Source organism: Somniosus microcephalus, chromosome 17 (assembly GCF_052327205.1).
Source record: "Somniosus microcephalus isolate GS21.2 chromosome 17, FLI_Smic_1.0, whole genome shotgun sequence".
NCBI classification, from domain to species: Eukaryota; Metazoa; Chordata; class Chondrichthyes; order Squaliformes; family Somniosidae; genus Somniosus; species Somniosus microcephalus.
Window position 1 is genome coordinate 82,231,837 of NC_141003.1, and position 13,211 is coordinate 82,245,047.

Consider the following 13,211-nt stretch of genomic DNA (forward strand, 5'->3'; position numbering starts at 1 on the left):
TTTAGACTCTTGTTTTCCCAAAGAGAATGGCCCAGAAATTAGGATCGGGTGCTTGCCGCGCGTGCAAGCCCCCGATGTGCACTCACCCGGCGCGCCGACATCTGAAGCCTGGGCCTGCTTGGAATTCCTGTCACTGGCCCGGTTCAGATGTCTGCGCGCTGTGCTTGCCTGATCCAGTGGCGTAGTTAGTGCGATGTGCCGGCTGGGATCAGGTGAGCACTGTGCAGCCAATCAGGGAAGGGGAAACTTCATTCATGAGTTTGATAGTAAGAACTGTCAAACTCATGAAAAGTACGGGCGCCCAAAAGACTAGTTTAACTTTAAATAAAATTTAAAAAAACATCCCAATAATTAAATAAACTATAAATAACTTTAAAAAACTATTTTAAACAATTAATCAAATTTTTGAAAAAAATAATTTTTTAAGAAATCAGGTCTAAAAATAAACTTACCTTACTGTAAAGTCCTTAAAAACAATAAAGCTGTGGGAAAAATGTTATAATTTTAAATAATAGACCACTTACCTTAAAGAATCAAGTCCTTACGCCTCCTTTTTATATGTCTTAAAACGTTCAGGCCCTTACACACGGGCAAACCTGTCAAAAAGAAGGAAGTTCAACGCGTGCGCGCAGAGTCCTGCGCGCACGCGTTGGACCTCTGAACCCCTTGGAGGAAATGCCGGTTTCCCGCGCATGCGCTGTGCATGCTGAAATCCGGCACTTCCAACGGGCCCGCGCGTGAGTACCCCGTCCGTACTCATGCGTTGGGACCGGAATTACTGGCCCTATGTGACCTCCTTATTCTTCCAACCAAAATGCACCACCTGACACTTAACCTATATTGAAATTCATTTGCCAATTTCATGTCCAACAACCCATAGTTCGCATGATTTACTGGGGAGGTCACCGAGGCTCTCTACACCAGGAGAAATGCTTACAGCTCTTTCCCTATTAACAGAATGAAGCAGGCCGAGAGAGCCTGAGGTTTTGCCAGCATGGCAGGCTTCCCCATGGTGCATTGTGCCACTGACAACACGCAGATTGGCTTGCATGCTACATATAACTAGCCTGGATTATTTATCAATCAAGAGGGATTCCTCTCCTTCGATGTACAACTGGTTTGCGAACACTGGCAGCGCATCATGCAGGTCTGTGCCTGCTATCCCGGCAGCTGTCATGACTCTCTCAGTCTGTTCTGCCTTTTATTACCTCCAGACCGCCAAACTACAGGCTGGTTATTGGGCAACAAGTGTTATCTCCTCCAGACATAGCACATGACTCCAGTTAGGAACATATGCACAGCTGCAGAGCACACGAACGCCATGCTGCCACAAGGAACTTATTGGTCTTATTGGCCACACTTCACTAGAAAGACAAATACCAAAGTCAAATCCATTTATAAAAAAATTAAAATTCACCCTCATGTCTGCCCTTGGTGCCTGTCTTCCATGTTTATTTCGCTACTCTAGTGCTCCTATGAAGTGTTTCCCCAGTGGCTACAGCTTGGAAAGTGAATGGCTGCCGAGCTTCCGTTGAGGATACTTCAGATGGCCTTGGAGAACCACCTCAAGCAGTTCTGGGCCTAGAGGGCCCGGCTGCAGACTGAAGCATCTCGGCGTGGATTGCAGCAGTCTGGGCCGGCTGCCTACCAGTAAGGTCATTGGGCATCTAGCGGGGGAGCAGGCTTGCTGGCATCCTGAGAGGACTGCAAGTGCCTCTTCCATAGAACCAAGGCCCGTCCTGGGGCGGCGCATCAGCACTCTTGGGCTCATCTCAAACAGAGCGTTGGACTGATATGATGCCTGGGAGCCCCTTTCAACAGTGGCCCCAAAGCCAAGATGGCAGACATCAGAGCTTCCGTGGCAGCAGTTTGTGCCTGTCAGATTTGTCATGAGAAGCTCTGTGTTGCTGATGGAGCTGACCATGTTGGACAGAATGGTCTGATTTGTCATGAGAAGCTCTGTGTTGCTGATGGAGCTGACCATGTTGGACAGAATGGTCTCCATGCTCTGCACAAGGCCTCGTGCCAAGTTGGAGCTGCTCCATGCTCCACGACAATGTGCACAAGCTCTCCAGCAGGCTGCCCAGTGCACCAAGCATTTCCTGGTGTATGTAGATTAGACTTCTTCGGTAGCCTGGCTTATCAAAGTTTGCATCTGAGTCCTCAGTGGTAGAAATACTATGCAACGTGTTAGAAATAGTATGCAACCTCTCCCTCCGGCGAGCTAGCACCCCTGCCATCTTGTTCCTGTGCATTTGTGCCCGGTGAGTCACCACGTGCATACCCGTCCTCTAACCCAACCTCAGGTCTGCGTGGTGTTGGTATCCAAGCTGGTGGTTATACGAGTGAGATCAAGTGATGGTGCAACTTCTATAACACTGCGCTTATCTTCTTCAACTGTCTGAGGAGCATCGATGTTCTCGGGAGCTGGAATGAAAGAAGGGGACAAGGGTTATGTAGTGTAAAGGAGAGCAGAGTGAACGAAGTGGGTGTTGAAAGCATCTGCCGCTCATCAGAATGTGTGGAGTGAGGGGGCAGATAGAAGAGACAGAGGATTAGGTATAAAGAAACCCTTCTCAAAGTTTCCTCCAGCCTCGGCAGTGGCAGATGCACTCTCCCTCTTCTGGCGCCAGCCTGTTGCCTGGTGTTGTGTACCACCTTCTCCTGCAAGAAGGAGGGAAGCATGCAGACAATGAACAGCGTGGGTAGTGCTGGCTGCATGGATCCCAATTGGCACGTTTTCACACGGGATTGAATTTCTCGGCCATTGTGTCTGAAGTACCCAGTATAACATCACTATAACGAACCCGGTGTTAACGATCCCAATGGCAAGACCTGATTGTTTTCAATGTAAATCAACCCTGCTACAACAAGCACTTAAGCAGGAGCAACTGGACCGACACGATACAACAATGGAATTCAAACTGAGGCTAATTGAAAGATAAGCTATTGTAGTGCAAATGCCGCATGGAGTATGCATTCGTTGCCTGATAAGACAGCTCACCATCTGCACACAAACTGCAATGAGGCAACAGGCATGAGGAGGCAACTGCAACAAGGAAACTGGCAAGAGATAATTGCAGCCCGGCAGCATGGGTGAAGATGGCGAGTATTAGATCATTTTTTTCTCTGCAAACAAAAATTCAAATCATTGATGATCTGGACCATAAAGGAAAATTGCAAGCCACAATCTGCAGCTGAGGATCTTTTTGGACTGGCGAACAAGAACAGGGGGCATTGATAAAGCGCGAATAATATGAACCAATCTACGCCATATAGTTTTTTAAAGAATAAAATGATGTTCAATTTAAATTGGTCATTTGTTCATTTTTCTGATGCAGCAGTTCACCAAATCCAACAACAATGTGCATTTATATAGTGCCTTTAACATAGTAAAACGTCCCAAGGTGCTTCACAGGAGCGATTATCCTGTTTATTTGGCATTTGACACCAAGCCACATAAGGAGATATTAGAACAGGTAACCAAAAGCTTGGTCAAAGAGGTAGGTTTTGAGAAGTGTCTTAAAGGAGGAGAGAGATAGAGAGGCAGAGAGGTTTAGGGAAGGAATTCTAGAGCTTGGGGTCTAGGCAACTGAAAACACTGCCGCCAATGGTGAAGCAAAGAAAATCGGGAATGCGCAAGAGGCCAGAATTGAAGGAGGGTTGTAGACCTGGAGGCGTTTGCAGAGAATGGGGAGGGGGGAGAACATGGAGGGATTTGAAAACAAGGATAAGAATCTTAAAATCGAGGTGTTGCCAGACCGGGAGGCTATGTAGGTTAGCAAGAACAGGGTGATGGGTGAACGGGACTTGGTGCGAGTTAAGATACGGCAGCAGAGTTTTGGATGATCTCAAGTTTATGGAGAGTGCAAGGTGGGAGGCTGACCAGTAGAGCATTAGAATAGTCGAGTCTAGATAACAAAGGCATGGAGGAGGGTTTCAACAGATGAGCTGGGGCAGTGGCAGAGACAGGTGATGTTACGGAGATGAAAGTAGGCGGACTTGGTGCTGGAGAGGATATGGGGTCAGAAGCTCAGTTCAGGGTCAAACAGTGGCCAGGGAGATGGATGGAGTTGGTGGCTAGGGAATGGATGTTTGTGGTGGGGACTGAAGGTATTGTCTTCGGTCCTCCCAATATTTAATTGGAGGAAATTTCTGCTCATCCAGTACTGAATGTCAAACGTGCAGCGGAGGAGTCGGAAGAGGTGGTGGTGCGGGAGAGCTGGGTGTCATCAGCGTACATAACAAGCTTTTTTGCCAGACCCGAGTGGGTTCATTTATAATAAAGCTCAACTGTATATTGAAGAATTTCCAAACTGGTGATGTCATGATCTGAACTTTAATGACGATACAGCAACTATTATTACAAAATATATGGATATCCTATATTAAACTGTGTTGATAATCATAGTGGAAATCTATTTTCCTGTATTCAAGATTACCCTTATCTGAATAGGTAGAAGATGGATTTGTTATACTTGAATTTGTTTTTTCCTATCAGTTCTCTCCACTGCCCCTTCCTTTCCTGAAGTTTTGCTGGGGTACATGTCCCATGGGCAGTGGTTGCTGTAGGAAGACCTGCCCAAGTGTTCATCAATCACGTGTGAGCTTTGACCATGTCGGCAGCCTATTTGGCCTTGGGGGATCGCTGGATAGCCATTGGGAGCAGGAACCCTGGTTGACTTTCCTCTTCCTAATCCAGGAGCTCCAAAGGCCGTTGTAGTACCCTGACTGCTGCCGTGGCCGAGATTTTCTAATTGTGTACAGACGAGGCATCAAGCGTGGGGCCATCCGGGTCTGTGTGGCTTGGCTATTCTCTGGGTAAATTCACTGAGCCAGTGGAGCTCAATGAAAGATGATCACCGAAAGGCATTAACGTTTCTGATCGCACCTTGTACCTTTTGTCAAAATTGAATTTAAAAATATCATTTCTGGTTTCACAGAACAACTAGAATGGAGGTTGTTCACTTTAAGTGAGTTAAGTAAAATGCAGATGGCTATTTTTAAACAGTTTAAGTATTTAAGCAATAATGTCAAATAAATCAAGCTGGTTAAAAGGTCTATCTTTCAGGCCTTCAGCTGTATGTTTTAAATTATGGGTAAATTGTTTCAAGTGGATTATTTTTATCCTTTTTATTTCAAGGTACAAAGGAAAAACATACCGAGCAATTATGAAAATCGTGAGGACAGCAGATCGGGTTGCAGATTTCTGCAGAAGGACTTGCATGAAGTTAGAATGCTGTCCAAACTTGTTTGGACCACTCATGGTTACTGACAAATGCCCCGAGAATTGCTCTGTTCACACAAAAACGAAATACAGTAAGTATTATAACCAGATAAATATTCTAACTCGGTATTATGACTAAGCAGCCTCAGTACACGAGTAGGAAATAACGAGCTGTTAGGTCAGATTCTGTTGAAATTAAATGTCTGCTTTGCAGAGAGCTGGCGTGGGCTCGACGGGCCAAATGGCCGCCTTTCGTAACCATTCTATAGCTATATGAATGCAAGTCTGACTTATTTTGAATCTTTCGATGCTGCAGACAAAAATATAAAGGCCTTTGCTGACCTCATAAAACATTTTTTTACAATTCTTGTCATGCTACTTATAGAACTATTTATAGAACAATGAATCTAGACCTTTCGTCTCATTAAAATGTAATTTGTATCCACTTGGATCACTGAGTTCTTTATCATCTAGGCCTTTGAAGCAAGGCAAGAATTGGAAGGAAGGAGAGTTGATTACAGAGCAGTGTTGAGTGTTTGGGGAATAGTTAGCTTTTCCATCTTCTTAGTTGTTCAACTCTTGTGTTTCTGATTACAGCTGCTTTGGATAAATATTGGTGTACTAGTTAATCACTTTGTGCACTTGTTGGTGTTATAGTTATTGGTTGTCGTATAAGTGTAGAATAGGAAATGACGTGTTTCATGTTAATGTGCCTCTTGCAGCTTTCAGAAATATATATTTATAATATATGTACAAAAACTATTTCTGAAAATGTCTTAACAATGGAAAGTATACTGGTGGAAAGTATAGAGTCACCTAACATTTTCTTACGGGATGTTGTCATTTGAAGTGTCTTGCAAATCAAGTTCATAAAGTGAAATAATAATAGTAATGTGATCACTGATCCGACCAATTTTTCTAACTTGAATTAAAATGAAGGGTGAGAAAAGTAAAATTCTGCAGCTCCAGCTTATCCAGCATGGTGGCGATGAATAGTTTGATCTGATTATTCAATAATAACAGGAAACTGATTATCCCGTGTACATTCATTAGGTACCTTTTTTACTTTTTTTTTTTGACCCAGCTTATTACTACGGAAAAAAGAAGAAAATCATCAGACCTCCTGTTGGACACGGCAGCATAGAAAGCAACAATAAAAAACCCGCAAGACGCAGGAAGAAGCGCAGGTCCTGTTTTGTCCAAAAGAAAAAGCGCTCGTCCACTTCAGTGGACTATACTCCACAGGTACCCGATGCAGTTCATTTACAGGGGCAACTTCAAGTTGCTGTCTGAATGTGGGAACTTCATTAACCACAAATAGCTGGCATGATTAGCATTTGCTTGTTACGTAGGATTGTGGTAATGTTTCTATCAATCCATAACAACTGTATAAATGTAAGAGATTTAGGACAGGGAGCAGGAGAAATGTTTTTGCACGGAGGGTTGTGAGACTGGAAGAGTTGGGGATGGAAGCAGAGACCATGTCAACATTTACGAAATTGGCACAGGTGGTTGAAGAAATGGGGTTAAAGAGGTATGGGAACAGGGCGGGCACATGGGATTGGCACGACTGTGGAGGATAAACACCCAGTGCGTCTGGTAGGCCTTGTCCCTTAAGCTGAGTTTAATTCTAAAAGCGAAGAATAGTGACCGATTCTAGGCCTTCGCAAATAGAGAAACAGCTGACTTTATTCGTACTTTCACATTTTATATTTATCCCAAATGAACTACAGGAAAATGGAGACGAGAAAGACGATGGCCATGATGTGATGGATGATGAAACCGGTAGTGATGGAACGAGCTCTGAGCAGCGTGATGATCAAACAGACACATCCACTGAAATGCCTGACGCCAAACCTAAAAGATTGGGAAGGCTGAGATCAGCTTCAGAACTACCTCGGCCTCACATAGTAGACCGGGCAAGGCGAAAGAGAAGGGCGCGGACATTATCGCTTTCTGAGGATGACAAATATGATTCTCTCAAATGCTCAGCACCAAAGGTAAATTGTAAGATGCGTTCAGTGAACTGTGGCTATTTTCTGTTTTCATGTTTCATTTATATATAATACAATTTAGTAATTAAAAAAAAACTACTGTATAGATGGAAATAAATTAAACCTAACCCGTCTTGGGAAATTGGCTGGATCAGATTGGATCGGCTGGCCATTTTACACCCCACCCTATTTTACTTTCCATGGTGAACAGTAAAATCGTGTGGGGTGTAAAATGACCGGGGGTGAAAAATAAGAGTATAGGCAAAATTTTAAGACCACTTAAACTTACTGGCCAAATAAGGGGGCAAAAATTCTGAAAGGCATTTCAACCCACTGTTAGACGTTGCCAAGACTGGAGGGGAAGAAAGGGCAAATTCCTAGGTTCTCCTACATAACAACTGTGACAACACTTCAAAAGTACTTAATTGGCTGTAAAGCGCTTTGGGACGTCCAGAGGTCGTGAAAGGTGCTATAGAAATGCAAGTCTTTTTTTTCTTTCAAATACATGTCAAGCAAAGTGCAGTGAAAGGAAACCCAATGCGTAGGCATGATATGGAGTCCAGGAGCAAATCAAGTTGGTGCGCAGCATCCGACCCGCTCTTTAATGGCTGACGAAGTGGGCCTGAGGTGGGAGTGGGAAGTGTTGCCCTCTTTGGCATTCCAAGGTAGCAGTATGGCATTCCTACAATAAGCCTAGGGGATAAAAGGTAAGGACGGAAGTAACCTTCACAGCCCTCGGATGGGCCGTGTGACCTACACCTGCTCCTATTTCTTCTGTTCTTGGCGGGTGCCATACCTATGGTAGAGTTTGGCTGCACATCAGATTACAGCATACAGCACAACTCACTGTCTCCATGGTGAATCCAGAAGCTGCCCACACACAGTTCCTTGCACAAATCCAGATTAAATCCGCCTCTGCCTGTGTTTGTGGGTGGGCTGGTAATGGTGGATGGGCAAAAACCTCCTGTAGTACAGCTCACCTGTCTGGCAGCTTCTCCTTTTCCTCCCATAAGCATAAAAATGTCAGATTCCTGCAGGAAAACCTATTGTCCACATTATGTGGACTTGAGCGAAATGTGGCAGTGCTAAAACATGTGAAACAAAAACACTCAATACATCCTTCAAAATGAAGAATAATTTTTATTCTCTATCCCTTTAAATACTTCCACATTTCACTGCTGCCTAGCAACCCTTGACATCCACAATATATGAGCATATTGGTGAATGACTTTTGGTCCTGCATAGTAGCCAGGAGATAGCAGAAATGTGTCTGACATTTTATGACCTTTTTAATATTGTAATGAACCCTCTTTTTGGCAGAAACTTCCTGCACTGTTTATTTTACCTTCTGGAAATGCAGGTTATGAGCAAAGATCAAGCGTCCCTGATCTCACCCATTTTAATACTTCACTATACCCTGATGTGATACGGCACATAATGGAACCTGAAAATCCCAACTATTACCCCTGAAAAAGGTTTCCTATCAGCATTTTATTGTAACGGCCGTAAAATAAAATGGTATATTTCTAGATCATCAAATATAAAAGTGTTTGCTGGAAATACTCAGCAGGTCAGGCAGCACCTGTGGAGAGAGAAACAGTTAACGTTTCAGGTCGATTGACCTTTTGACCTTTTGTCAGAACTGGAAAAAGTTAGAGCTGTAACAGGTGTTAAGCAAGTACAGAGGTTGGGGAAGGGGAGGAAAGAACAAAAGGGGAAGGTCTGTGATGGGGTGGAAGGCAGGTGAGATTAAATGATAAAAGGGATGATGGCGCAAGGTGAACAGAGGTGGTAATGGGACAAGTAAAGGAACAAAAGATGAGTTTAGAGGACTAAATGGGAATATCGGAATCCTCAGCAACAGCTGCTTGAGAGAGAATTTTTTTACTTAATGTCTAGTTAAATTGCTACTAATCAAAACTGTTCATTAGTTCTGTCATATTAATACATCATACAACACATTATCGCTTAATTCCTTAATGATCCTATAACAGATAACAGTGAAAATGCTGTAAACAGTACTGCATTATTATTTTAAATTTCTCCCCTCTTCTCCTGAAGGTTATAGCTCACAATGGCGTATAGCTCCACAGGCACCACCAGCCTTCCAGTACCTTATTCATTTGGCCATCACACATGAGTTTAGATAGTGACTGTCGGTAGACTATTTTACTATGGGAGAAAGGAAAATGACAGCTGAGCTTGACCCTGCTCTCATCTGAGGCGCATGCACTTCCCGGCAGGAATCCGCAGATAGCAATCAGGACTAGGTGCCCTGGGTGATTTCTGCTCCCTTTCCTAATCTCAAGGGCAACTGTAGCAGCCCACCACTGCCCAACTGAAATTAGTTACTCCGCAATGTCCAACGACCACCAATTCAAGCTGGGACTTCCGATCTGTGTGTGGCTCAGTGCTGCATCAATCAGTGCATTTACCCACTGAAGTTACTACGTCTTTACTAATTTTATGAGCCAATTGGGGAGAAAACATTAGCTTACGTGAGTGCACTTATTTTTCTACTGCTCGTTTTAGATGACAAAAGATTTCTAAAGGACAAAGTACAGCTTTAATAATAAATATAAATACTGTTCTTGGATTGAAGCCCAATTCTTTCTTTCACCCATGTTGTTATTTCTATGATAACTAATCAATTTGTTGTCTTGTACCTACTGTAGGAAATTAGGCAAAACGATGAGGATAAACTTGTTCTGGAAAGTAATCCCTTGGAATGGTCAGTGGCTGAAGTTGTCAGATTTATTAAGTCCACAGACTGTGCGCCTCTTGCAAAAATATTTCAGGAACAGGTAATTTTACAAATGCATGCCTTTCAAAATTCAAGAGCTTGAGGATGGTTATCTCAATGTTATTGTATATGTTAAAGAAGTTGTCTCATTTTCAAGATTCTCTTCCGAGCATAGAAAAATTTGTGATGGGGGGGGGGGGGGGGGAGGGAGATGATTTTTTTTTAATGGGAATCGGGAAACGACCATGACTTTTTTTTGTAATGCTTGTCATCTCTAAGGTGTGGAAGATGTGGCTGTATCTTCCTGTTTGCTGCAGTTTGACCCCTGTTTCCATGGTAACACGTTTTGCAGGGATAATGTGATCTGCCCCTCTACCTGTCCCTAGAGGAATAAGGCAACCTGATGTGATGTTTGGTGCACCATGCTAACACTTCCAAGAATGTTTTAAAGACAATCTACCTTTTAGTATTGAATGTACCAAGCAGAGGGTGTGGTTCAACTTACTGAGACTTAAATTTTATAGCATACCTCATAACAGGTAAATGAGAAGATATTTTGATTGTAAAGTGTCTGCTGATGTGGCCAAGTAGTTAATTTTGCATTATAATCTTTGTTGTTTATAACCCATATATACTTGAAACGTCTCTGAGGTCAGAGCATCTATGCTGTGAATTGAGTGTTAAAATCAGCTAATGGGGATCCTTTGGAGTGTTTGTCAGATGTTTGTGAGCAGCTTCTTCTTTAGTGGCGAGAAAGTTATCAATACTACATTATGTTATGACAAACTGTCACTCGACTGTCTACAAGATGGCAGATAGATGATGCAAAAGTATTCACCTGCTGACCGGGTTGGAGTAAAAATTCCACGGCCTGGAGTTTCCGCTCGGCTGCGCTGATTTTTTTATCGCCGATACCAGTGCAAAAGATCGCGGAACTTTAAGCGCACATTGCGTTACATAAGAAGATAAGAACATAACATAAGGAGCAGGAGTCGGCCAATCGTCCCCTCGAGCCTGCTCCGCCATTCAATAAGATCATGGCTGATCCGATCTTGGCCTCAACTCCACTTTTCCGCTCTCTCCCCATACCCCGTGACTCCCTTGTAGTTCAAATGTCTGTCTAGCTCCGCCTTGAATATATTCAATGACTCCGCCTCCACAGCTCTCTGGGGTAGAGAATTCCAGCGATTCACGACCCTCCGAGAGAAGAAATTCCTCCTCATCTTAGTCTTAAATGGGCGACCCCTTATTCTGAGGCACGTTCAGTGCAAATCCCAAGTATCCGCGATCATTTGCACCAGAAGCAGGCCTCACCCACAAAACTGGCCACGCCCCCAGATTGAATTGCTCATCATGGCGCGTTTCCGCTAATTGCACCGTTTGTGGGCCTTCGAGGAGGCTCCAAAAATTAAACTGGTTCCTTTGGCCGCAAGAACACTGATGGGCACATTTTAATAGCTTTTGAATTTTTTTTTAATTTACTGAGGAACTGACTACTGTACCCCAATGTAACCAGCAAATTGGTATTTTTTTTAAGTCACTTTCAGTTATTTAAAATCAGGTGGTGGATTAGACACATTGATTAAAATGCTTACTTTCTGTGATAAACCTATTTTCAGGAATATTTTTTAAAGCAAAAATTATTTTTTTTAAACATTGCCCGATTGTGCTGGTTCATGGCCGATTTTGCGTTCGTCAATATGCAATTGAGTTTGAGCGGAAACTTGAGACAAAAAACTTCTCAAAGTTAAAGCAATTTTTGACTGCAATTGGTGCCCAGATTTTTTTTTAAAATTCATCTATGGGATGTGGGCGTCACTGACAAGGCCAGCATTTACTGCCCATCCCTAGTTGCCCTCGAAGGTGGTGTTGAGCCGCCTTCTTGAACCGCTGCAGTCCGTGTGGTGAAGGTACTCCCACAGTGCTGTTAGGGAGTGAGTTCCAGGATTTTGACCCAGTGACGATGAAGGAACGGCGATATATTTCCAAGTCAGGATAGTGTGTGACTTGGAGGGGAACTTGGAGGTGGTGGTGTTCCCATGCGCCTGCTGCCCTTGTCCTTCTAGGTGGAAGAGTTCATGGGTTTGGGAGGTGCTGCCGAAGAAGCCTTGGCGAGTTGCTGCAATGCATCTTGTAGATGGTACACACTGCAGCCACGGTGCGCCGGTGGTGAGGGAGTGAATGTATAAGGTAGTGGATGGGTTGCCAATCAAGCGGGCTGCTTTGTCCTGGATGGTGTCGAGCTTCCTGAGTGTTGTTGGAGCTGCACTAATCCAGGCAAGTGGAGAGTATTCCATCACACTCCTTACTTGTGCCTTGTAGATTGTGGAAAGGCTCTGGGGAGTCAGGAGGTGAGACACTCGCTGCAGAATACCCAGCCTCTGACCTGCTCTTGTTGCCACAGTATTTGTGGCTGGTCCAGTTAAGTTTCTGGTTAATGGTGACCCCCAGGACATTGATGGTGGGGGATTCGGCGATGGTAATGCCATTGAATGTCAAGGGGCGGTGGTTAGACTCTCGCTTGTTGGAGATGGTCATTGTCTGGCACTTCTGTAGCATGAATGTTACCTGCCACTTATCAGCCCAAGCCTGAACGTCATCCAGGTCTTGTTGCATGTAGGCATGGACTGCTTCATTATCTAAGGACTTGTGAATGACGCTGAACATTGTGCAGTCATCAGCGAACACCCCCACTTCTGACTTTATGATGGAGGGAAGGTCATTGATGAAGCAGCTGAAGATGGTTGGGCCTAGGACACTGCTCTGAGCGATGTCCTGGGGCTGTGATGATTGACCTCCAACCACCGCGACCATCTTGCTTTGTGATAGCTATGACTCCAGCCAGTGGAGAGTTTTCCCCCCCGATTGCCATTGAACTTCAGTTTTACTAGGGCTCCTTGATGCCACATTCGGTCAAGTGCTGCCTTGATGTCAAGGGCTGTCACTCTCGCCTCACCTCTGGAATTCAGCTCCTTTGTCCATGTTTAGACCAAGGCTGTAATGAGGTCGGGAGCCGAGTGGTCGTGGCGGAACCTAAACTGGGCATCAGTGAGCAGGTTATTGGTGAGTAAGTGCCGCTTGATAGCACTGTTGGTGACACCTTCCATAACTTTGCTGATGATTGAGAGTAGACTGATGGGGCGGTAATTGGCCGGATTGGATTTGTCCTGCTTTTTGTGGACAGGACATACCTGGGCAGTTTTCCACGTTGTCGGATAGATGTAGCTGTACTGGAACAGCTTGGCTA

At 44.2% G+C, this 13,211-nt stretch overlaps 1 protein-coding gene across 1 annotated transcript in view; it reads left to right on the forward strand.

Moving 5' to 3' along the window:
• sfmbt2 (Scm like with four mbt domains 2) overlaps positions 1-13,211 on the forward strand; it is a 228,546-nt gene that overhangs the window by 190,672 nt on the left and 24,663 nt on the right. The window contains exons 17-20 of the mRNA XM_086010750.1: positions 5,144-5,319; positions 6,312-6,472; positions 6,961-7,227; positions 9,897-10,025. Of these exons, the coding sequence (XP_085866876.1) occupies positions 5,144-5,319; positions 6,312-6,472; positions 6,961-7,227; positions 9,897-10,025 (733 nt within the window). The remainder of the gene's footprint in view (positions 1-5,143; positions 5,320-6,311; positions 6,473-6,960; positions 7,228-9,896; positions 10,026-13,211) is intronic.